Here is a 25,877-nt window from a genome sequence, read left to right as displayed (position 1 = left end):
TTTTCACCCATACACACAAGAAACCTATTTCAATTGACTTCTAATTTTTTTTTTTCCTCTAAATTAAAACTTGAGGAAGGGATAAAATAAAGGAATTCTAGGCCAGACTCAAATAAAATCCTCATTGAAAGCAGTTGTGATATTACAGATATTTTAATAAAAAGAAATTTCAGGAAAAGATTACACAGAATTGTGATAATTTCTCCCCATGGGTAGAAAACTATCCATATGGAAATTATCAATTATGCACTGCAGTAAATTTTTTACTTTGCATTTTTAAGTTAGCAGTCCCTCACTAAAATATTGAGTTGCACTGTTCCATATTCTTTATTTATAATTGAAGAGGAGCACTTCACCAATTTTTCTTCCTTAATGAGATTCTACAATTTAGTAGTATCAATTTAGATTGACAAATGCATTGTATGTATCGTAAAAATCAAGTAACTCCAAGTACAGGATAACTTAGCCTTCAAAATATCAGCAGTTAAAGAGTTGCTAAACAGATATAATACTTAAAAGAAGAGCTATAGTTAAACTAGCAAATAAATATTAGGTAAAATTACATGTTGATGTTCAGTTATTAAACTTAATTGGTTTTATGCCTGTGGGAAACTGTTCTTTTTCTTCACATAAGTCTAAACAAACCCCCTTACAGTACTTACATCTGTGGAAGCTCAAAGCCCCCCTGGCATCGGCTTGCGACAATGCCAGAAAAGAAAAATGAGTAATTCTGTCAGTTCTTACCAGTAATGAAGGAGTGTTGATATCTATATGTTCAAAGACTGTAAATTCCTTCTTTAATTTTATTGGTAGAAGCCAAGGCCTATGCAATTCAGCTTTCACCCAATAGCGCACACTGCCATGTCTGCCTTCGAATGAGGTAGCAAGTGGTCTGTGCAGGACAAAGGTCAAAGTTGAGCAAAATTTTTCTCTCTTTCCAATAACAATACAATTGATCAGATTAGGAATTAGAATGCAGATCAGATTAGGAATTAGAATGTAGAACTATATTTTTAGTGCATCATATTGAGCATAACTTATTTGCAAAGTTTCCATATCTCAGAAGAATGTAAGATTACAGCTGGGAGAAAATATCAACTCCAATTCATCCAACAGTAGTTTTGTAGAAGTTTTAAGAATTAATTAAAGAATTGTGCTAGAAAATGCCAGAAGAGTACATGTTTCCTTCAGACTTAAAAGGCCACTTTCAAGTGTAGAATAAAGCATGCCCTTTTAAGGTCAAATCAAGACCACCAAATACAATTAGCATTAGTACCATCCAATTATTGCTTTGGATGTTGCATTCTGTAAATAACTGTGTATTATTTACTTGGCTAGTAGCTCAGTGGTTTATTTTAGCTATAACTGAGTGCTTTTGTAGTTTCTTTTGCCTCAAGTACAGTAGTTAAATATTTCAATTTAGAGTTCTGAATAGAGAGAGGCTATTTTGAGCATCGTCTAATTTTCCTTTACCCTGATGAGGCAATCTTAAAATATTTATATATATATATATATTTTATATATATAAAGATAAAGACTATTCTGCTCTGAATGCTGAAAGGCAAAGGAAATCCTTTCGGAGAGTTGGAGGGGAAAAAAAAAAAATGTGGAAAGGGACTCCAAACCTTTCAGCATTACCTTTTTTTCTTCCTCTCCCTCCCCTTTTTATATTCCAGTCATGTGCAGTTAACTGTCACTTGTCTTTTCCTAACATTTTTTGCCTTTAATCTTGAAGGAAGAATTTTTATATTGCACTATGTTTGAAATGCATCATAATAAAAGATAAGTTATGGGCAAAGCTTCCCTCCCTAACTTCTATAGGGAATAATACTAGCTGTGCTAGTACTTTACTAGAATGATTATTTCTGCTACAGGTTTTACATCTCTATTTGGACATTTGAAATGTTTTGTTGTTTTTTTTCTTAAAAACACAAGTAAAAGAATTTTCTAATCAGTCTTCAATGTTTCATCCTGCCCCAGTATCCTTTAAGGCAAAATCAGTAAGGCCAGTCAGTGTCTTGTGATTATTTTTTTTTCACTATTGCTTTGCATTTGGTTGCACTGGGTCTGGCTGAGATGGAGTTAACTTTCCTCATAACAGCCCCTATAGTGCTGTGCTTTTTGTTTATGGCTAGAACAGTGTTGATAACACACCAGTATTTTAGCTATTGCTGAGCAGTGCTTGCACAGCATCAAGGCTGTCTCTCCAGCACCTCATTCCCAAAGGCCAGTGAGCTGGGTGTGGGCAAGATCTTGGGAGGGGACATAGCCAGGACAGCTGACCCAAACTGACCAAAGGGATAGTCCATACCATATGATGTCATGCTCAGCAAAAAAAGCTGAGAGGGGAGAGGGGAACGACACACAGACAGGGCTGAGAGAGAGATTCATGGTTATGGTGTTTGTCTTCTCAAGCAACCACTACACATACTGAGGCCCTGCTTTCAGGAAATGGCTGGAAATCTGCCTGCCATTGAGAAGTAGTGAATAAATTCTTATTTTTGCTTTGCTTCCATGTACGACTTTTGTTTTTCCTTATTAAGCTGCTTTATCTCTACCTATGAGCTTGTCCATTTTATTTTCTCTCACTGTCCTGTTGATGAGGGGGAGTGAAAGAGAAAGTGCACAGAGGGCTGGCAGCCAGCCAAAGTCAACTCACCACATTGGTTTTGTTTTAAATAAATTTTAGAAATATTCTATGAATACAAAATAGCAAGAAAGAGTAAGGAGGCAGTGTCATACTAGTGTCCTTTAGGCCTTTTATTACCAGACTTCATTTTTTCAGTATTATCAAAGATGGCTCCATAGTTACTCCTTCGAGACACTTGAAAAGAACTTCAGTGTTTTAATCTCAAACATAATATTCCATATTCATATATACTGTTTTGTTCTTTCATATTTGAACATCCCTTCCAACTTGAAGGAATATCAGTATCATCCTTATCAGATCTTCATCTGAACCTTAAATTGACTTCTAAAAGTCTCCATATATATGGGTCTTATTCAGTGTGCCAATATCTGCTGTAAAGCCCTGTGCTGAAACTGACCTGTAAAAGTATTTATCATCTACAGGTTCTGCCAAAGCCAGCTCCTCTAATAAGCAGATGGTTTATTAGCTTTAATGTTAGGTATTGGTCTAACATTCTGACAATTTTTTTTAACCTTAATGACTTCAACTCTTGGCTTTTACAGTAAAAGGCTCCTCCTGCCCCTCTTCTTTCATCTATTTCCAGACTCTTTCTGTCCCTTTATATTTAATTTTCCTGCAACTTAAGTAGGTATGTATCTTAGCCTTCTCACACAAGCTGTGTCCTGCATGTAAGTACTTACATCTGTGGAAGCTCAAAGCTGAATGCATATTCATGCCTTCCTGAATGAATGGTGTAAAGACCTTCTTCAGAATTGTCATCATCTAGGAGGGAAAAACCCAATATGCTATTCCACCTGTGAACATTTTACACAGCATAATATATTACATAGGTTTCTTTTCCAGAATAAGAGGGACTTAGATATTCTTTACAATACTAAGAACACAGTGTCCCAGAAAAAAGTCTCTCCAGTCCATTTGTATTAACTGCTAGATGTATGGCTGCAGAATTTGTAAGGTTAGGTGATATTCCAAGATTCACCTCACATAAATTAAAACAAGTTAACTTCTACTTTTATGATCCTGATTCCGAGTACTGACATAGTTGCAACTGCTGCCATTTCAAGGTCTGCCTGAAAGATCTGTAAAGGAAACTGTGTTTTCTAGTAAGATTTCTAATTACAACTTAAAATGTAGAAGAGCTCTCTAATAGTATTAAATAATCTTACCATTAAGTCTGCTACATTAATAGATTAAATTTAGTAATTCAGCTTCCTTCTATCTCCTGCCTAGCAAGTGTCGAAAAATTGATTTTTTTAAAAAAGTGCACAAGCACCACCTAGAAAGTACCAAACAAATTCAGAGGCATGAAATGTGGCAAGCTGCCCAATTAATATTGTTTAGAGCTAATGTATAAAAAATTGAAAGTTTATCTCAATTTTGCTTGGATTGCAAGAACTCAAAAATTTCCTAATTACAACAAGAAAGCTGACCTTGGTTTATAGCCATGATTTCTCGCATCACTAGAAATGTTCCAACAAATTTGTGGTTTGTTCTGATGTAATTACCATAAAAATGCCAATTCCATCAAAATACAAAGTTATTTAGAGAAAATAATTGAGCCTCTCATATGCAAAAGGGTTGGCGTAATAAAAACACATATAGTGGAATTATGCAAAAGACACTACCTATTGTGAATAGTCTGAGACATCACAAAGGAATGTTTGCACTTTTAAAGATTATTTTTTTTAAGAAGTTTTTCTTCCTTCCTGCCAGATCAGCAGTCTCATTGAGCCTGAGCAGCAGCACTGCAGTAAAGTACTGAGCTGTCAATCACAGACCTATTGTGTCACATAGATGTGCACAAGTCTATGGGACCAGATGAGATGCACCCAAGGGTGCTTAAAGAGCTGGCAGAAGTGCTCACCAAGCCACTCTCCATTATTTACCAACAGCCCTGGCTAACCAGGGAGGTCCCAGGTGACTGGAAGCTAGCAATTGTGATGCCCATTTACTAGAAGGGTTAAAAGGATGACCCTGGGAACTACAGACCTGTCAGTCTGATGTCGGTGCCAAGGAAGGCTATGAAGCAGGTCATCTTGAGTGCCATCACTCAGCACATACAAGACAACCAGGTGATCAGGCCCAGTCAGCATAGGTTTACGAAAGGCAGGTCCAGCCTGACTAACCTGATCTCCTTCTACAATGAGGTGACCCACCTAGTGGATGAGGGAAGAGCTGTGAACGTTGTCTATCTGGACTTTAGTAAAGCCTTTGACACTGTCTCCCACAGCATTCTCCTTCAGAAACTTGTGGTGCTCAGCTTGGATAAATACACTGTGCGCTGGAAAAAAAATGGCTGGATGGCCGGGTGTGAAGAACTGGCCTCCAAAAAAGTATGTCTCTCACTGAAATTGACTGTAATAGAGAGACTTAACAGAAAAAATAAAGGAGAAACGGTAGCAATACCGTAGGGTAGGGTCCGTGGCTGGGACTTCATCACGAGCTGGGAGCTGCCTAAGACTGTAAAGCAATGAATGCCGATAAAGACAATCATTGTGGATCTTTACCATCCCTCATTGCCCATTGCTGCTGGTACAAAGAAGGAAGAAGTAGATAGAAGAAAGAAAAATAGGAGACCAGATAAAAGGGAGCTTTCTGTGGCTAGGAAAAGGAGCTTGTCCCTGCTTTTCCTCATGGAGCCTGCTCAAACGGAGTTGAAGAAATGGAAGAAGGGAGCTGGAGCACACCAAAAAAGCTGGAATCACTGCTCGCTCCCCACAGCCCTCCGTCATCAAGCACTCCTAAAGCAGCCATTGCAGCCGCGCTCCTGAGGTCCAGCCACAGCTCCAACCATGTACCTGCCGTCCCCTGGACCACCAAGCCCCTGCAGCAATCCCAAAGCCCCTGCAGCTGCAGCCGCGCTCCCGAGGCAGTCACTAGCCGCCCACTGCCACTGCAGTTCCAGCCGCCGCAGCTAGTCGCCGCTACTCTTATCAGTGTTTCTGAGCTGGGAACTGTAAGACTAACCAAGAAACCTTTCTTTTCCTCTGTTCTCTTCCCTGGGCAAAAGTAACCGACCACACACACACGCACCTCGTCGACTCTATAAGGGAAAGGCGTCGGACTCTCTCTACATCCAACTATAATAGTCTTTCTCTTTACCAACCGGGTACATTTGCATATCCAGTTTCCCCCCCCACACTCTTCAAAAACTGTTACAGTAAAGTGGTATTTTAAACACATAATCTCTGTGTTTGTGCTGGGCAGAACTTTGTGTTCTAGAGACATACCCGGTATAGGCCAGCCAGTCCCAAGCTAGGGACGAACCCACTGGGAAAGTAAACCTAGCAAATTTGGGGCTACTCCTCCTCTAATTGAGGAGAAGGGGCAATCCGTGATTCAACTCGAGTTTTTCTAGCCCAGGTTGAACTCGGACTGCAGCACCGGGCCCAAAGAGTGGTAGTTAATGGAGTTAAATCTGGCTGGCGTCCGGTCACAAGTGGTGTTCCCCAGGGTTCAGTACTGGGGCCTGTTCTCTTTAATATCTTTATTAACGATCTGGATGAGGGAATTGAGTCCACCTTCAGTAAGTTCGCAGACAACACCAAGCTAGGTGGGTATGTCAATCTGCTAGAGGGTAGGGAAGCTCTACAGCAGGACCTAGACAGGTTAGATCAGTGGGCCAAGGTTAATTGTATGGGGTTCAACAAGGCCAAGTGCCAGGTCCTGCACTTGGGTCATAACAACCCCATGGTAAGCTACAGACTTGGTGATGTGTGGTTGGAAAGATGCAGGTTGGAAAAGGACCTGGGGGTATTGATCGATAGTCAACTAGATATGAGCCAGCAGTGCACACAGGTGGCTAAGGAGGCCAGTGGCATCCTGGCTTGTATTAGGAACACTGTGGCAAGCAGGAATAGGGAGGTGATCATCCCCCTGTACTCGGCACTGGTGAGGCCACACCTTGAATATTGCATTCAGTTCTGGGCCCCTCACTATAAGAAGGACATAGAAGTGCTGGAGTGTGTCCAAAAAAGGGCAATGAGGCTTGTGAAGAGCCTAGAGCACAAGTCCTATGAGGAGCAGCTGAGGGAGCTGTTGTTCAGTCTGGAGGAGGCTGAGAGGAGACCTCATTGCTCTTTACAACTACCTGAAAGGAGGCTGGAGCAATGAGGGGAACAGCCTCTTCTCCCTGGTGACATATGATAGGACCAGAGGGAATGGATGCAAGCTGTGCCAGGGGAGGTTTAGGTTAGATATTAGGAAGCATTTCTTCACTGAAAGGGTTGTCAAGCATCGGAATAGTTTGCCCAGGGCAGTGGTGGAGTCACCATCTCTGGAGGCATTTAAATGGCATGTGGACCTGGTGCTTAGGGACAGGGTTTAGTGGTGAGCTTGTGGTGTAAGGTCTAAGGCTGGACTGGATGATCTTGGAGGTCTCTTCCAGCCAAAGACATTCTGTGATTCTGTGACTAGGCTGGAGCAGGAGAGGACTGGCCTAAACAGGTATGAGCAGATCCCCTGCCAGCCACTCATATACTGCATGCTCGCAGCCTGGCCTGACTACTGCAGAGGTAAAGAGAGAGGGAGGGGCACCACCCATGCCTCCCTGTCTGGTCTCATACTACAGAGGCATCCTGCTGGCTTGCCCCGGCCTGACCTGCACTACGTGCAAGGTGACACCCCAGTCCTGCACTTCTCTCAGGAGCACGTACTGATCATTACGGAAAGGCAATTATGGATAGTGCTGGCCAGGGGCATGGGAGGGGAAAGACAACCAAGTGAGGGATGTGAGAAACTGCAGGGCCATGTGTCCCAATGGCCACCTCTGCTCACAGCCCCTTGCTGGCCCAGTGGATGTGTGCAGCGGGAGCTTGAACGCTTCTTCTGTCTGTCCCAAGAGATTAACTTGCCCAAAAAAGACAACGTGCCCTCTGAGCCATCAAGGCCAACCTTGCCAGGCAGGCCCCGTTTCCAACAAAAAGTGACCAGAGTGACAGCACTCCCCCCTTAGCAATACAGCGCCCCCAGCATCCTACCAAGGCCGTGATCGGATCCATAACTGGGGGGAGGATGGAGAGGGCGAGGCAGGCAGCAAGGGAGAAAGCAGTAACTGCCGAATTGAAACACCCCACCTGCTGGTTTCTCTGTAACTCCTCAGGGAAGCAGGGCCCGGAGCACCCCCAACCCCACACAGGGCTGACCTCGGGGTGGCCAGAGCCTGTTTGCCCTGCCTCCAGCACACACCAGAGTGCGGGCAGGGGAACCTGCTCCCTCAGCCTCGCTCTTCCCCCCCATGTCCCAGACCCCTATAATCAGCGGCTGGCATCGCCTTAGCAATAGGCTAACAAACCCCAGCAGACCAGTGACAAGGCAGGGACAGGGCATAGCCTTCCAGACTATGCTAGGGTACCAGGCATTGAGTTAAACTCCACTCTGTGCGGCAATTGTTAGCAGTCCTGCCCCTGCAGCCGAGGGAAGGGCAGTGGTGTCCTGGGACAACTGCTTTAAGTTTTGCGTGCTGCACGTGCAGCAGTGCACACCCTGTCTCGCTTCTGGTGTCGGAACGTGTCAGATCTGTCCCTTCCCTGCCACCAATTGTTTCCTTTCCAGCCAAGACCAAGCACCTGCTATCGGGGTCAGCATTTGGATCTACAGTCCGCATGCAAAGTCATTGCTGCTGATTAAGCAGACAGAAGCATGGGGTCGCCCTCCTACTTGTAAGCATACACCCTGCTATGAACGACTCATGCATGTTTGCACATTTCCGTCATCTGCAAACGAGGCAAACGGACTTTCACGTGAGAGAATTGTTTCTAAGAATCATAGAATCATCCCGGTTGGAAGGGACCTTGAAGATCATCAAGTCCAACCATAACCTAAATCCCCCTACCATAACCTGATTTACCTGTTCAGTAATCATGTCGCTAAGCACAATATATCTACATTTCTTTTAAATACTTCCAGGGATGGCGACTCCACCACCTCCCTGGGCAGCCTGTTCCACTGTCCAACCACTCTTTTGGTAAAGAAATTCTTTCTAATATCCAGCCTAAACCTCCCCTGGCACAGTTTCAGGCCATTTCCTCTCGTCCCACCTCCCTACAACCTCCTTTCAGGTAGTTGTCGAGAGCAATGAGGTCTCCCCTCAGCCTCCTCTTCTTCAAACTAAACAATCCCAGTTCCCTCAGCCTCTCCTCATAGGACTCATTCTCCAGATGTTTCACCAGCTTGGTAGCTTCTCCTCTGGACATGCTCCAGCAACTCGACATCCTTCTTGTAGTGAGGGGCCCAGAACTGCACACAGTACTCGAGGTGTGGCCTCACCAATGCCGAGTACAGGGGCACGATCACCTCTCTACTCTGGCTGGCCACACTATTCCTGATGCAGGCCAGGATGCCATTGGCCTTCTTGGCCACCTGGGCACACTGCTGGCTCATGTTAAGTCAACCAGCACCCCCAGGTCCTTCTCCACCATGGAGCTTTCCAACCACTCATCCCCAAGCCTGTAGCTTTGCATGGGGTTGTTGTGACCAAAGTGCAGGACCCAGCACTTGGCCTTGTTAAACCTCATACAATTGGCCTCGGCCCATCGATCCAGTCTGTCCAGGTCTCTCTGCAGAGCCTTCCTACCCTCCTCAAGCAAATCGACACTTTCTCCCAGCTTAGTGTCATCTGCAAATGTTGGGGCCCTAGCTGTGTTGAATGGTTATGAGAAACTTTAGATAACAAGAGAAACAGTGAAGGCCATTCTGTGGGAACTAGATAGTGAAGATGACGTACAGCAGTCGGGTAGTGTGGTAAACAGGATGGGGGGCTGGACAAAGGGTTTGGAGTTGGGACCAATCAAAAGGGGAACGGGGACATGTAAACAGTGTGCACTAACCACTCAAAAACCTTGCTCTGCCACGTGGACGGCGTACACGCTGTCCTGAGACTATATAATCTGCACGCAGCCTAATAAACATGGACTGAATCTACATCATACTGGTGTGTCATGTTCTTTCCCGGCTTGCCACGGAAACTGGACCTCGGCATCTGGTGACCCCGACGTGATCAACGGGGTAGAGGAGCGGAGCCGAAGAAGGGCAAGGATCCTGCTGCCAGCGGGTAAGCTGGGCCGTTCGAGAGAGACGGGTTGTGGCCACGCCGATCAGTGAATCGGGAACGCAGGATGGGTATTGCCGCATCGGCAACGGAGCGCGCCACGGTAGACAGTGTAATGAAGTTGGCGCAAAAGACTGAAACAAAGTTAGACCGACAGTCGCTGGTCGACCTGTTGGTATGGTGCAGGCGGAAGGGACTCTTGGAGGAGCCCTTGCAGGTGTACAGTCCGGCCGCCTGGAACAAGGTGGGGGGAGAACTGTGGGAGTCCGTGCAGATCGGCTCCAAGGAGGCGAAACGTTTCGCACCGGTCTATCGCGCAGTCCGCTCCATGATTGAGCAGTTGCACGGGGAAGCTCAAGTTGCCGCAGCTCTTCGGCGAGCGGTGCAGAATAGTGGGGAGGAGCGCCGGCAATCGGGCGCCTCGGAACGGACGCTGTTAAAGGATCCTGCGCCTCAGGATGGGGGACCGGAGGGCGGTTACAATGCCTTCCCGATCTCGTTAGCAGAGAAGGAGGCGTGGGGAGGTGTGGATGATGACTTGCCCCCCTGGAATGGTGAGGAGAAGGGGGAAAAGCGAGCGGATGAGGGGCTAAAAGTTGAAATACAACCCTCGGCACCCCCGCTGCCGATGGAAATCGACCCTGCCAAGGTTCCCCTCCCAGACGATGAGGCGGCGCCGCCCACAGCAACGGCGGGTATGCAAGCGGCGCTTCAGGAACAGGCAGAAAAAATGTCAGAGCTGCTTGCGCAGATGCAGCGCCTAGATCGGGGGTCTAAGGCTAAAACAATACAGGAGGCGTATAAGAGCGCCCATGAGGCGATTGTTGGCGGGCTAAAGAATATCGAGCAGCAGCTACAGGCTATTGAGTCTGGCTCGGGAACTACTCCGGCAACTCACCAGGCTGCCGCCCCGCCAGACAGGGAACTAACAAGCCTGCCCCCCTCTCTGCGCAAATGGATTCTTAACATGGTAGCAGACGGGGAATAGAGTTTATCAGAAGCTGATAATTATTTACAACTTAAGTATGGACCCTCTGCTCGAACCTCTGATGCAGAGAAGGAGTGGATACAGGAGTTTTAGGAACTAATGCGGTGCAGCGCCCATTCTTCCGCCTCGGGGGGAGGGCAGCCATTATCTCAAATCTCGCCCAGCCCGCCCACGTCATCGGGTAAAAAAACAGAAGTGCCTTCTTCCCCGGCAGCTCGGGAGACAGACGGGACGAGAGCGCCACCTAGTGACCCAAGTTATAATCACACCACCCGGTGGAAAGGCATCATTGAAAACGCGCGGCTAGAAGGGGACTTCGCGCTTTCCCCTTTATCCCTGCCAGTCACCCGGACAGAGCACGGCCCACGTTGGGATCCCTTAGATTGGAAAATGGTTATTAACATACAAAAGACAGTGATGGCATATGGCCATGATAACAAACTAGTACGCAATCAAGTTTGTGCCCTCTTTAAATACACTGAGCTGATTCCATCTGAGTCTAAATCCCTGATGGAATTGATCCTGACATCTACCACTTATATGCTCTGGATGGCCAAATGGCAGGAACGACTAGAGGCCAAAATGTTGGAGAATCTTAATTTGGCACCAGGTGATCCGCTGCGCGTCATCAGCTTAGACCAACTGATGGGTACGGGGCAATTTCGGGATCCATCCCGACAGGCAGCGCTACACCCTCGAATCCTGACGCAATCAAAAAATGCTGCTCTGGCCGTATTTTTGGCCTTGCCGCAAGTGGGCGCACCCCAGCTGCCATATACCAAGATCATGCAGAAGCCAGAGGAATCCTTTTTGAGTTTTGTGGACCGACTTAAAGAGGCATTGGATGCAGCCCCAACTGTTCCTCAGGAAGTGAAGGCAGTCTTGGTGAAAGACTTGGCTGTTCAAAATGCCAACTCAGCCTGTAGACAGATACTTGCCACTTTGCAACCAGGGGTTTCTCTTGCACAGATGGTGGAAGCCTGTGCACGTGCCCCATTGTTGATGGAGACAGAAAAGGCACAGATCCACACTCAGGCTCTAGCGGCAGTGTTAGATCAGAGGAAGCCCCAAGGGCGGGGGAATAAGGGGCTCCGCGAAGCTTGTTTTCAATGTGGTAAAGTGGGACATCTGAAACGGCAGTGCCCAGAGCGTAGAAGAGGAGGAGGAGCCGAGAGTGTGGGGCCAATTGGTAATTTTAACGGAAACTGCGCCCGATGTCATAAGTTTGGGCATAAGGCCACCGAATGTCGCTCACGATTTAGAAAGGATGGTACTGCCCTTTCGGGAAACTACCAGAGCCGCGTGCAGAGGGACGCGGCGAACAAATATCCCTGGGTAGCGGCTGCCTCCACGAGCTCACTGCCGCCACAGCCGGAAGCGCAGGAGTCGATCTGGCCGTGGCAGAATCTACAATAATTACAGATGACAAGGTGCATGTGCTTAAATCTACTTGCACGGGTCCACTGGGAAATGGCCTATCAGCACTATTGATTGGTCGTTCTTCAGCTTCACGAATGGGTATATTTGTTTTGCCCAATTGTGTTGATGCGGATTATACCGGGAACATTGGAATTATGGTAAAATTTTTTTCGCCCCCAGTTACTATTCCAGCTTTGAGTAAAATAGCCCAGCTTATTCCTTTTAGAGGAGCTGTCCCCAGAACCGAGACCATGAAGCGGGGAACAGGTGGTTTTGGTTCCACGGGAGTGCCCCAAGTGGCCTTTTGTGAGTGCATAACCACAGACCGCCCAAAACGGACAGTGAATATCGTGGGCCCAGAAGGGATAACCCTGCAGGGGGTGGAAATGATGCTGGACACAGGATCTGATATTACTATAATACCTGATCATGCTTGGCCTAAAGCCTGGAAGTTGCAGGACTTACATATCTCTGTATCTGGAATTGGAAGGCAATCTGCTACTAAGATTAGTGACTCTTTTCTAAGTGTGACGGATGCGGAAGGTAATGTGGCTCATGTCCGCCCCTACGTAATGTACACGCCCTTATGGATTCTTGGGTGAGATGCTTTGAGCCAATGGGGCCTGACGATGCAAACGCATTTTTAATAGCGGCTACGGATAGCAGCTCCCGCCCAACGCTGAGACTGTCATGGAAGACCAATGTACCAGTGTGGGTTAACCAGTGGCCGCTTCCGGAAGAGAAGCTGCGACATGTCCAAGCCCTGGTGGAAGAACAATTGCAAGCAGGCCATGTTAAACCATCAACAAGCCCGTGGAATACGCCAATCTTTACCATACAAAAGAAGTCAGGGAAATGGCGGTTGTTACACGACCTGCGCGCCAATAATGACTGTATGCAGGATATGGGCGCGCTACAACCCGGCCTCCCATCACCAGTAATGTTGCCAAAGGATTGGAACCTTCTAGTGGTCGATCTAAAAGATTGTTTTTTCACCGTTCCGCTACATCCTGAAGATAGCGAGCGTTTTGCATTTACTGTACCTTCCATCAACTGAGCCGCGCCGGCTGAGCGTTATCAATGGACAGTTTTGCCGCAGGAAATGAAAAATTCTCCGACAATTTGTCAATGGTTTGTGAATCTCGCTTTGAAGCCTTGGCGAACGGCGCATCCTGATTTACTAACTTACCACTATATGGATGATATCCTAGTGGCCAGCAAGGGTCAAATCACTGAAACTTTGGAGCAGGAGCTAACGAACTGTTTACGGCAATATGGTCTGGTCATAGCTCCAGAAAAGGTCCAGCGACACTCTCCTTGAAACTATTTAGGTATGACTATCACAGATTCTCGAGTACGCCCACAGAAGATGCAGTTAAGAGCCGACGTGAATACAGTGAGTTCGGTACAAAAATAGGTTGGTGACATGCAGTGGATCAGAACTTATTGTGGCATCACCAACGAAGAGATGGCACCTCTGTTTGCTCTGTTGCACGGGGCCACGAATCCCGCAGAGCCAAGACAACTCGGCCCCGACGGAAAAAAGACAATACGATTAATTGAACAAAAACTGGCAGGCACTGCAGCGTATCGGTATCAAGAAAATTTGCCCGTAACTCTCATAGTGTATAACAAACATCAAGAAGGTGCCGCTCTAATTGCCCAGATTGACGATCAAGGGAAGCTATATATTTTTGAATGGGTTTTTATGCCATCTCACCTCCGGAACACAATCACGCCCAGATTTGAAGCTATTGGAGCGCTGTTGCTGAAATCCAGACGTTGCCTTCGAACTATTGCTGGAAGAGATCCTTTATCAATCATTTTGCCACTTAAAACAATAGACCTGATCGAGGACTGGACTCAGCAAAGCATTGCATTTGCTCTGGCAACCACAGGAGTTTCCTTAGATAATAATTATCCAAGCCATCCACTGTTTAATACGGCCCTAGTATTAGAAGAGAGACCCGTATTGAACAAAGATCCCATCTCTGATGCGGTAACTGTATTTACTGATGCCAGTAGTCGTACTGGGAAATATGGGTATGCCTACCGGGAACAGGGGCGTTGGGTTACTCGGGTAAACCAGAATAGAGCATCAGTACAGATGCTAGAATTGAAAGCAGTAATTTGGGCCCTAACAGACTTTTCTCATTATCCCCTAAATCTTGTAGTGGACTCACTATATGTGGTTGGAGCAGTGACACGAATTTCACGATCTATCTTAGGACATGTAGCTAATAAGGAGTTGCAAGCACTGTTTATCTGTCTGTGGAACATCATGGAACAACGCCAACCACCGCTCTGGTGCTCTCACATCAGAAGTCACACTACTATGCCAGGCCCATTAGCAGAAGGCAATGACTATATTGACAAGGTTGTTTCTAGTCCTTGTGTAGCCTATGTAACACCTGAGCAGCAGGCTTGTGCTTCACATGAGTTTTTTCATCAGTCTGCCCGCGCGTTACAGCGCCAATTGCAGATACCACGAGCAACTGCTAGGGCAATTGTTGCAGCATGCCCCGATTGTGCGCGGTTATCACCAATTCAGGAACAGGGGGTCAACCCTAGGGGTAGTCAGCCACGTCAAGTGTGGCAGACTGATGTTACAGTATTCCCTCCATTTGGCCGCCTGAAGTATTTGCATGTCACAGTGGACACTTGCTCAAAAGCTATATGGGCAACTCCGGCAGTGTCATCAGGTGCCAAGGCAGCTCAGCTGCACTGGTCTCAAGCAATTGCGGTGCTGGGCCGTCCAGACACCATTAAGACAGACAATGCACCAGCGTATAAGGGTGAAGTATGCCGCAAATTTTTTCACCAATGGGACATTACACATGTTACAGGCATTCCTTATAACTCAGGAGGCCAGGCCATTGTTGAGAGACATCATCAGAACCTAAAGTGTTTGCTTGGAGTTTTAAAAAAGGAGGGGGAGGTGGGCCCCTATGAGCTTGTATGCAAGGCATGTTATGTCCTGAACTGGCTTAATCCACGCTCAGACGATCACATACCTATCTTTTCTCATTTCTCTTTTAATGCTACAGATTTTTCTGGAAAGCAGGTGCAGGTGGAGGTATTTGACCCAAGGACACAGGCTTGGCAAGGCCCGCAGGAACTAATAACCTGGGGTAGGGGCTACGCTTGTGTCGTTACAGGAGCTGAGACGCGTTGGGTTCCCGCCAAATGGGTCCGTCCGTGGCTGAGAAAGAGCGTTAGCAGACTGGATGACGACCCCTCAACACAGCAGCTGAGCCTAGAGGCCCGACCACGGGAGCAACGCCATCTTGAATCGACGGCTTGACTGTTTTAAAGACCTTGGACATTGCAGCCGTATAGTCCGACGACAGTCATCAAGACGTGTTGTAAAAATGTCATATGTGTATTTGTTTATTGTTGGGACCATGGGTAGTTAGTATTTTGCATCAGGTTTTAGTAGTAGGTGTGTTTATACTTATTATACTTGTTTGCTTACCTTGTTTATTGCGATGCTTACAAGATAGTATGCAGAATACAGCGAATGCTGTATTTGAAAGAAGAGGGGGAGATGTTGGGGCCCTAGCTGTGCTGAATGGTTATGAGAAACTTTAGATAACAAGAGAAACAGTGAAGGCCATTCTGTGGGAACTAGTTAGTGATGATTATGAGAAACTTTAGATAACAAGAGAAACAGTGAAGGCCATTCTGTGGGAACTAGATAGTGAAGATGACGTACAGCAGTCGGGTAGTGTGGTAAACAGGATGGGGGGCTGGACAAAGGGTTTGGAGTTGGGACCAATTAAAAGGGGAATGGGGACATGTAAACAGTGTGCACTAACCACTCAAAAACCTTGCTCTGCCACGTGGGTGGCGTACACGCTGTCCTAAGACTATATAATCTGCACGCAGCCTAATAAACATGGACTGAATCTACATCATACTGGTGTGTCATGTTCTTTCCCGGCTTGCCGCGGAAACTGGACCTCGGCATGCAAACTTACTGAGGGTGCACTCAATCCCCTCATCCAGATCATTGATAAATATATTGAACAAGACTGGACCCAAAACTGAGCCCTGGGGGACACCACTGGTGACCAGCCACCAGCTGAATCCAACCCCATTCACTACAACTCTCTGGGCTCAGCCAGCCAGTTTTTTACCCAGCAGAGAGTGTACCTGTCTATGCCATGAGCCACCAGCTTCTCTAGGAGAATGCTGTGAGAGACGGTGTCAAAGGCCTTTCCAAAGTCCAGATAGACAACGTCCACAGCTCTTCCCTCATCCACCAGGCAGGTCACCTGATCATAGAAGGAGATCAGGTTAGTCAAGCAGGACCTGCCCTTCCTGAACCCATGCTGGCTGGCCTGATCCCATGGCTGTCCTTCACTTGCCGTGTGAGTGCACTCGAGATGAGCCTCTCCATGATTTTCCCTGGTACTGAGGTCAGGCTGACAGGCCTGTAGCTCCCAGGATCCTTCCTTGGGCCCTTCTTACAGATGGGTGTCACATTGGCAAACCTCCAGTCGTCTAGGACCTCCCCTGTTATCCAGGACTGTTGGTAGATGACAGAGAGTCTTGGCGATCTCCTCTGCCAGCACTCTCAGTACCTTTGGGTGAATCCCATCTGGCCCCATAGACTTTTGAGTATCTAGGTGCTGCAGCAAGTCTCTGACTGCATCCTCATGGATTGTGGGGGGGGGTTGTTCTGCTCTACATCCTTATATTCCATCTCAGGAGGTCGAATGCCCTGAGGGCAGCTGGTCTGACTATTGAAGATGGAGGCAAAGAAGGCATTAAGCATCTCAGCCTTTTCTTCATCCCTGGTTGCCATGTTCCCATCCGCATCCAATAAGGGATGGAGATTCTCCCTGGTTCTCTCTTTGCTGTTGTCCTGGTTTGAGCCAGGATGAAGCTATTTTTCCTTTTACTAATTACTTTTTTCCTTCAGTAAGCTTTCTTTGAACTAGTAGCAAAGTGTCCCAGCTTGGGCTGATAACAGCTGGACTGTTTTTCTAACTGCTGGGTCTTCAAGGTCACAATCTTTACTCTGCTGACTCAGACACTACGGGGAGATATATGACCCCCCTCGTAGGAGGCTGAATGAGACACACGGCAAAAGTGGCCAGAGATATTCCATTCCATATATCTACGTAAGCTCAGAGGAAGGTCAGAGATTGCAGAAGACAACTTCCTTCCTGCTTCCGCTTCCTTTCTCTTCCGTCCATGGCCAGCATCCAGGGAGGACTCTGTCCATCCATCACAGTCGACCCCTAGGCTTGAGCTCTCCTGACCCTCATAACTCTGTGCTTTCTGCAGCAGCAGTTCAGGACTGTTCGCAGCTAAGGAGAGTGATGTGGGAGTTGCTGGGGGTGGGGGGAGGCAATAGGGGTTTGCACACTACCTGAACATAATTGTACAAAATTGTATATATTTTCTTTTGTTGTCAAACCGAGTCAAATGGTGACAATTTATTGGCAGCCAATGTGGGGCTCGATTTTAAGCCCAGATTACACATTTTCATTAATTGGGAGTAGTCAAAATTCCCTCTCTGTTCGAGGAATCCCTCAGATAGCAATGGGCAACAGTTCTGCTAAATTTCATGACAGATTGAAAACTGAACAGACACTTTTTGCAATGAATCTGCTGGACATTGTTCCAAACGTACAAGCAAATGTACATGTGGTATGCAACTGAGAGCATACTGCTCTGTGTAGCTGCTCTTGTGATTGTTTTATGGTTTATCGACAGAACTGTGGCCATAATTAACTGTATAATTACCAGCCCAGCAATCCTAGGGTTTATGATACTGATCTTTATGGAGGCACTCTATATGTACAGTTACAGTACGAATCACAGAATCCTAGGGGTTGGAAGGGACCTCGAAAGATCATCCAGTCCAACCCCCCTGACAGGGCAGGATCACCTAGAGTACATCACACAGGAACGCGTCTAGGCGGGTTTTGAACGTCTCCAGCGAAGGAGACTCCACAACCTCTCTGAAGAGCCTGTTCCAGTGCTCTGTCACACTGACAGTAAATAAGTTTTTTCTGGTGTTTACGAGGAACCTCTTATGTTCCAGTTTGCACCCATTGTCCCTTGTCTTATCACTGGACATCACTGAAAAAAGTCTGGCTCCGTCCTCCAGACACTCGCCCTTAACATATTTGTAAACATTGATGAGGTTGCCCCTCAGTCTCCTCCAAGCTAAAGAGACCCAGCCCCCTCAGCCTTTCCTCATAAAGGAGATGTTCCACTCCCTTGATCATTTTTGTGGCTCTGCGCTGGACTCTTTCAAGCAGTTCCCTGTCCTTCTTGAACTGAGGGGCCCAGAACTGGACACAATATTCCAGATGTGGCCTCACCAAGGCAGAATAGAGAGGGAGGAGAACCTCCCTTGACCTACTAACCACACCCTTTCTAATACACCCCAGGATGCCATTGACCTTCTTGGCTACAAGGGCACATTGCTGGCTCATGGTCATCCTCCGGTCCACCAGGACCCCCAGGTCCCTTTCTGCTACACTGCTCTCCAGCAGGTCAGCCCCCAACCTGTACTGGTACATGGGGTTGTTCTTCCCCAGGTGCAAGACTCTACACTTGCCCTTGTTGAATTTCATCAAGTTTCTCCCCGCCCAACTCTCCAGCCTGTCCAGGTCTCGCTGAATGGGAGCACAGCCTTCTGGTGTGTCAGCCACTCCTCCCAGCTTGGTGTCATCTGCAAACTTGCTAAGGGTACATTCTGTTCCCCCATCCAGGTCGTTGATGAAAATATTGAATAGTACCGGTCCCAGTACCAACCCCTGAGGGACTCCACTAGTCATCCACCTCCAACTAGATTTTGTGCCATTGACCACAACTCTCTGACTTCTTCCTTTCAACCAGTTCATGATCCACCTCACTACTTGACCATCAAGACCACACTTCCTTAGCTTATCTACGAGGATGCTGTGGGAGACAGTGTCAAATGCTTTACTGAAATCAAGATAAACCACATCTACTGCACTACCATCATCTATCCACCTAGTTACTTCCTCATAGAAGGCTATAAGGTTGGTCAAACATGACTTCCCCTTGGCAAAACCATGTTGACTGCTCTTAATGACCCCCTCATCCTTGATATGCCTAGAGATAGTGCCAAGGACAAGTTGTTCCATCACCTTTCCAGGGATGGAGGTGAGGCTGACCGGTCTATAGTTACCCGGGTCCTCCTTCTTGCCCTTCTTGTAGACTGGAGTGACATTTGCTATCCTCCAGTCCTCAGACACCTCTCCTGTTCCCCACGACTTACCAAAGATGATGGAGAGTGGCCTATCAATGACCTCCGCCAGTTCCCTCAGCACCTGCGGGTGTATTCCATCCAGACCCATCGATTTATGGATGCCCAGATTGCTTAACTGATGCCTAACCCAATCCTCATCTACCAAAGCAAACTCCTCCTTCATCTTGACTTCTTCTGGGGCTTTAGGGATCTGGGGCTCCTGGGAAGAGTCTGCATCAGTAAAGACAGAGGCAAAGAAGGCATTCAGTACCTCTGCCTTCTTTATATCCTCTGTCACCAGGACACCCACTTCATTCAGCAGCGGGCCTATATTGCCTCTAGTGTTAGTTCTATCTGCAATGTATTTGAAGAAACCCTTTCTATTGTATTTGACCTCACTAGCAAGATTTAGTTCCAAGGAGGCCTTAGCTTTCCTTATTGCCTCGTGTCACAGATTGACTCAGGTTTGACAACAATGTTCTCGGTCCCCTCCCCCTCCCACCCAGGTAGGGAAGGAGAGAGAGAAAAAGAGAGAGACTTGGCTGGATTGAAAACTAAACTACACAGTTTTAATTAAACACTAATGATATAAGAAAATATATATACAATTATATACAGATATGTTCAGGTATGTGCAAAAGCCTCTTGCCTCCCCCCACCCTCAGCAACTCCCACAGCACTCCCCTGAGCTTTGAATAGTCCTGAAGAATCCCAGACTGCTGCTGGAGAAAGCGGAGAGTTATGAGGGTCAGGAGAGCTTGAGCCTAAGGGTCAACAGTGATGGATGGAGCCCTCCCTGGACACTGGCCATGGACGGAAGAGAAGGGAAGGAGAAGCAGGAAGGAAGTTGTCTTCTGCGATCTCTGACCTTCCTCTGAGCTTACGTAGATATATGGAATGGAATATCTCTGGCCAATTTTGCTGTCTGTCTAACCCAGCCTCCTACTGACTCCCTCCCGTTTCTCTCTCTCGCCTTCTCTTCCTCGGTTTTGCCGAGGGTTTCCTTGTGGTTTAGCCGCTGCAGAAAACGTCCATCAGCACGATCCCTCGCTCTGGTGTTCCTCTCCTCAGTGGCTTCACCGAAATGGCTAAATCCTAAAGTGAACGGAAAGGTCCATGTTGGTAATGCCAGTACCAGGTTCAATTTCACCTCTCCATTCTCTTTTGGGCTGAATCTCCCAGCTCTTGATCTGAATAGCACTGTTGCAGTAGGGATGCTTCTGCTAAATGTTTATAATGTATTGTGGATACAAAGGATGAGGTGTTGCTCCACTCACTGCAAATCCCCCACAAGCAATGCTGCTGCCACCCGTGATGCTGCCAACACCACTGCTGATGAGACCACCCCTGGTACTACTACAAAAACTTCTACAAGTGCTGCTACAAAAACAACTGCTTATACAAAGATAAAGTCCACTCCCTTGCGAATCAAACTACTTCATCCTGTGACCAGGAGCAAAGCAAAGGCAAAACGCTCCTCCCTTTTTACCCACTCCCGTCTGAGTCATCCAGAGTTTCTTCAGGCAACGACAGAGACCGAAATTGAGGAAGAAGACAATTCTAAATCAGGTGATGGAGCAGGTACCTCTCAAACAGGTAAAAAATCAGGCCACACTCAAGCAGGTAAAACAGCAGGGCCACCTCAATCAGATGATGACGGTGACTTTGTCCAGCCTTTCTCTATGAAGGAACTGTGCCTCATGAGAAAGGATGTCACCCACACTGATGGAGAGGGAATTCTTCCTTGGTTGCTCCGATGCTTTGATAGTGGGGCTGAAACCTATAATATGGACGAGAGAGAAGCCAAGCAGATGGGATCCCTGGCCAGAGATGCTGGTATTGATAGAGCACTTGGTAGTAAGATGGGAACTACCACCCTGTGGGACAACTTCTTTCAGATGTAAGGGAGAGATACCCCCACAAGGGTGACATCGAATGGCACCAAAGCAGAACACTCACTCTTCGGAAAGCCATCACGTATTTGAGAGAAACAGCTGTGCGAGACATGATCTAAGACAAAGATGGACTTACAAATCCTGATGATGTTCAGTGCGACACACAAATGTTCCGGAGGTTTGCACAGGCTGTACCAGCAGCACATGCCCATATATTCTCCTTCATGGGGTGCTTTGAGGATGATCCAAGAGCAACTGTGCATGAAGTGGCTTTCAAAGCACAACACTATGGAGACGCTGAACAGCTGCATACTTTGTCTGGCCTTTCAGATGACTCTTCTCTAGTGGGGTTCCTAAAGGCTGAAGACCAGCAGGTGCCAATTGCCACTTCAACGGTGCATAGACAGCAATATTGCACCAACAGAGACTCTGTGATCCCCATCCATAAGCTGATCCGGCAACTGGAAAGCCAAGGAGTGATCAGCAGGACTCACCTTTCAACAGTCCTATTTGGCCAGTGCAAAAGCCTGATGGTGAGTGGAGGCTGACAGTGGACTATCGTGACCTGAATGAGCTTACATCACCACCCAGTGCTGCTGTGCTGAACATGCTAGAACTTCAGTAGGAGCTGGAGTCAAAAGCAGCCAGGTGGTATGCAACTATTGACATTGCTCATGCCTTTTTCTCTATTCCTCTAGCACCAGAATGCAGGTCACAGTTTCCTTTCACCTGGAGGGGAGTCCAGTACACCTGGAATTGACTGCCCCAGAGGTGGAAACAAAGCACAACCTTTTGCCATGGACTCATCCACACTACACTAGAGAAGGGCAGAGCTCCAGACCACCTGCAGTACATTGATGACATCATTGTGTGGGGCGACATGCCAGAAGAAGTCTTTGAGAAAGGTAAAAAGATCATCCAAAGTCTTCTGGATGCTGCTTTTGCTGTAAAAAGAAGCAAAGTCAAGGGACCTTCACAAGAGAGCCAGTTCCTGGGAATCAGGTGGCAAGATGGATGTCGCCAGATCCCAATGGACGTGATTAACAAAATAACAGCTATGGCCCCACCATCTACTAAAAAGGACACTCAAACCTATTTAGGGACTGTTGGTTTCTGGAGAATATATATTCCATGTTACAGTGAAATTGTGAAACCTCTCTATGAGGTGACCCAAAAGAAGAGTGACTTTAAATGGGGTCCTGACCAACAGAAAGCTTTTGAGCAGATCAAAAAGGAGATTGTGCAGGCAATGGCCCTTGGACCAGTTTGAACAAGGCCAGACATAAAAAATGTGCCCTGCACCGCAGCCGGGCACAATGGTCCTACCTGGAGCCTCTGGCAGAAAGAATCAGGGGAGACTCGAGGTCGACCCTTGGGATTCTGGAGCCAGAATTACAGAGGTTTCGAGGCCAACTATAAGACAACTGAAAAGGAGATACTTGGAGCATATGAAGGAGTCAGAGCCGCTTCTGAAGTGATCGGCACTGAAGCGCAGCTCCTCCTGGCCCCGAGAATTCCAGTACTGAGCTTCATGTTCAAGAGTAACCTTTCTTCTATCCATCATGCCACCAATGTGACTTGGAGTAAATGGACTGCTTTAATCACCTAGCGAGCTTGAGCAGGAAGACCTAATTGTCCAGGTATTGTCAACACAATTACAAACTGGCCACAAGGAACACACTTTGGAATGCCACCACAAGAAGTGGTGAGACGGGCTCAAGAAGCTCCACCATATGATCATCTACCAGAGACTGAGAAACAATTTGCTCTTTTCACCGATGGCTCCTGTCGTCTTGTAGGGAACCGCCGGAAGTGGAAAGCTGCCGTGTGGAGTCCTACACGACTGGTTGCAGAAGCAGCTGAAGGAGAAGGTGAATCAAGTCAGTTTGCAGAGGTCAAAGCCATCCAGCTGGCTTTGAACATTGCCGAGCAAGAGGGGTGGCCAAGACTCTATCTCTACACTGACTCGTGGATGGCAGCAAATGCCTTGTGGGGTTGGCTAAAGCAGTGGCAGCAGTGAAAAGGTAAACCTATTTGGGTTGCCGAGCTGTGGAAAGACATTGCAGCTCGGGTAGAGAAACTAGTTGCAAAAGTGCATCATGTAGATGCACACGTGCCTCTGAGTCGAGCCACTGAGGAACATCGACACAACCAACGAGCAGATGAGGCTGCTCAAGTGTTCCAAAGAGACTTAGACTGGGAACATAAGGGTGAGCTCTTTCTGGCTCGATGGGCCCATGACACTTCAGGTCATCAGGGCAGAGATGCAACATACAAATGGACTTAACCATGGATGCTATTGCGCAGGTTATCCATGACTGTGAGACATGCGCTGCAATTAAGCAGGCTAAACGGTTGAAACCTTTGTGGTATGAGGGGAGGTGGTTCAAGTACAGGTACGGGGAGGCTTGGCAAGTTGACTATGTTACACTGCCTCAGACCCACCTGGGTAAGCACCATGTGCTTATAGTGGTGGAAACAAGTACAGGATGATTGGAAACGTATCCTGTGCCTCATGCCACATCCAGGAATACTATCCGGGGGCTTGAGAAACAAATCTTGTGGAGACATGGCACTCCAGAAAGAACTGAGTCAGAAAATAAGACTTATTTCAAAAACAGTCTTGTGACTGACTGGGCTAAAGAGCATGGTACTGAGTGGATCTACCGTATCCCGTACTATGCACAAGCCTCAGGGAAAACTGAAAGCTACAATGGTTTGTTGAAAGCTACCCTGAAGGCAATGGGTGGTGGAACTTTCAAAAACTGGGACAAAAATTTGGCAAAGGCCACCTGGTTAGTTAACACCAGGGGATCCATCAATCGGGATGGTCCTGCTCAGTCAGACCTTTTACATACTGCAGATGGGGAAAAAGTACCTTTGGTAAAATATAGAGGCTATATGCAATATATGGTATGGAATAAGGGGTGGAATGTCCTGGTTTGGGCCAGGATGAAGCCACTTTTCCTTTTACTGATTTTTTTTTTCCTTCAGTGTGCTTTTTTTTAACTAGCAGCAAAGTGTTCCAGCTTGGGTTGATAACAGCTGGAATGTTTTTCTAGCTGCTGGGTCTTTACTCTGCCGGCTCAGGCACTACCGGGAGATATATGACCCCCCTGTAGGGGAGGCTGAATTAGACAACAAAATTGGCCAGAGATATTCCATTCCATATATCTACGTAAGCTCAGAGGAAGGTCAGAGATCGCAGAAGACAACTTCCTTCCTGCTTCTTTTTCCCTTCTCTTCTGTCCATGACCAGCATCTGGGGAGGACTCCATCCATCCATCACCATCCATCCCTAGGCTTGAGCTCTCCTGACCCTCATAACTCTGCTCTTTCTTCAGCAGCAGTCGGGGATTTTTCGGGACTGTTCACAGCTAAGGAGAGTGCTGTGGGAGCTGCTGGGGGTGGGGGGAAGGCAATACGGGTTTTGTATATTTCCTGTACACATTTGTATATAATTGTACATATTTTCTTGTATCATTAGTGTTTAATTAAAACTGTGTAGTTTAGTTTTCAATCCACTAAAATCTCTCTCATTTTCTCTCTCTCTTTCTCTACCTGGGTGGGAGGGGGAGGGGACCGAGAGCGTTGTTGTTGAACCTGATTCAAACGTTGACAATATTTAAAACAACACACCAAAACACCGTGACTCAAATTACGTTATCAGTATTAACCCTTTATTGTGCTAGGAATTATGTCATCACCACCACCTGACGTGTGCAACCAATCTGCGGAGAGAAGTACTACTCCCTCCCTTCTCCCCAGGATCGGTCCTAAACAGGATTGAACCGCTTCTAACAAAGGGTGGAAACTTCGGAGTGGGGGGCGGGGCGTCAAAAACAAAACAAAAATCACCCAACATAAAAGCCCCAAACAAACAAGCTTAGAGTCCCTTATAATTTCACAACGTAACTATACGAACAGTAGATTACCACACTTAAGACCCACAATCCAGTTCACAATGTAATACCCCATTTCTGTACCCAAAATAAGGGATTTTGCAGGGCACTTCCCGTTTCTTGTAGGCGCTGAGCAGATCAGGTTTTCATTGACTGCAGGTCCCAGAACCCCCCAGCTCGGAAGCAATGCTCTGATCGTACAACCATGAATTCTTATTTGGCCTTTCAGACAGATTTTTACATCTGGGTCCCCCATACAGGAGTTTAATAAAGTAATTTACAAGTATGCTAGTTTAAAACAAAGGAAGAGATGGAAAATTACATGTGAGATGGTGATAGCATATCAAAGTAAGCCCAGAGAATCTTTTATCTACCAACAATGAACCAACCTTGAAAATCCTCGCATACCAGTCTGAAAGTCAGACCTGTATTTATTATGTGTCCAAAAGTCTAGTGGTATGTTTTAATTACACTTATGATTCGATTGGATGCTACCAAGAAAGTAATTTACTGCATATCTGGTTTTGATTTAACAGTTATTTTCCCCACAGAGAAACAAATGCTGATAATAATATCACTAAGAAAAAGACGACATTGCATATCAAAACAATTGTATTTAAAAAATGCAAAACCTTATGAAAAGACTCCGTTAAAAGGCAGGTATTTTAAGAAAGTTCTGCTTGCGGGTTCTTTGAAAAACACCTCCACGCGTTTGCAACATTAAGCAAATGTTCAAGT

General features: G+C 46.8%; 1 protein-coding gene across 3 annotated transcripts in view; it reads right to left on the bottom strand.

Annotated features, from left to right (window-relative positions):
- The window catches only part of LOC127395184 (arrestin domain-containing protein 3-like), a 39,339-nt gene that overhangs the window by 12,179 nt on the left and 1,283 nt on the right, over positions 1 to 25,877 (bottom strand). For all 3 annotated transcript variants that reach the window (XM_051641746.1, XM_051641747.1, XM_051641745.1), the window contains exons 2-3: positions 3,331 to 3,412; positions 745 to 892 (exon numbers count right to left, since the gene is read on the bottom strand). In XM_051641746.1, the coding sequence (XP_051497706.1) occupies positions 745 to 892; positions 3,331 to 3,412 (230 nt within the window). The remainder of the gene's footprint in view (positions 1 to 744; positions 893 to 3,330; positions 3,413 to 25,877) is intronic.

The sequence above is a fragment of the Apus apus genome, chromosome W (genome assembly GCF_020740795.1).
Source record: "Apus apus isolate bApuApu2 chromosome W, bApuApu2.pri.cur, whole genome shotgun sequence".
Taxonomy (NCBI): Eukaryota; Metazoa; Chordata; class Aves; order Apodiformes; family Apodidae; genus Apus; species Apus apus.
This window is presented reverse-complemented; position numbering and strand designations above follow the sequence as displayed.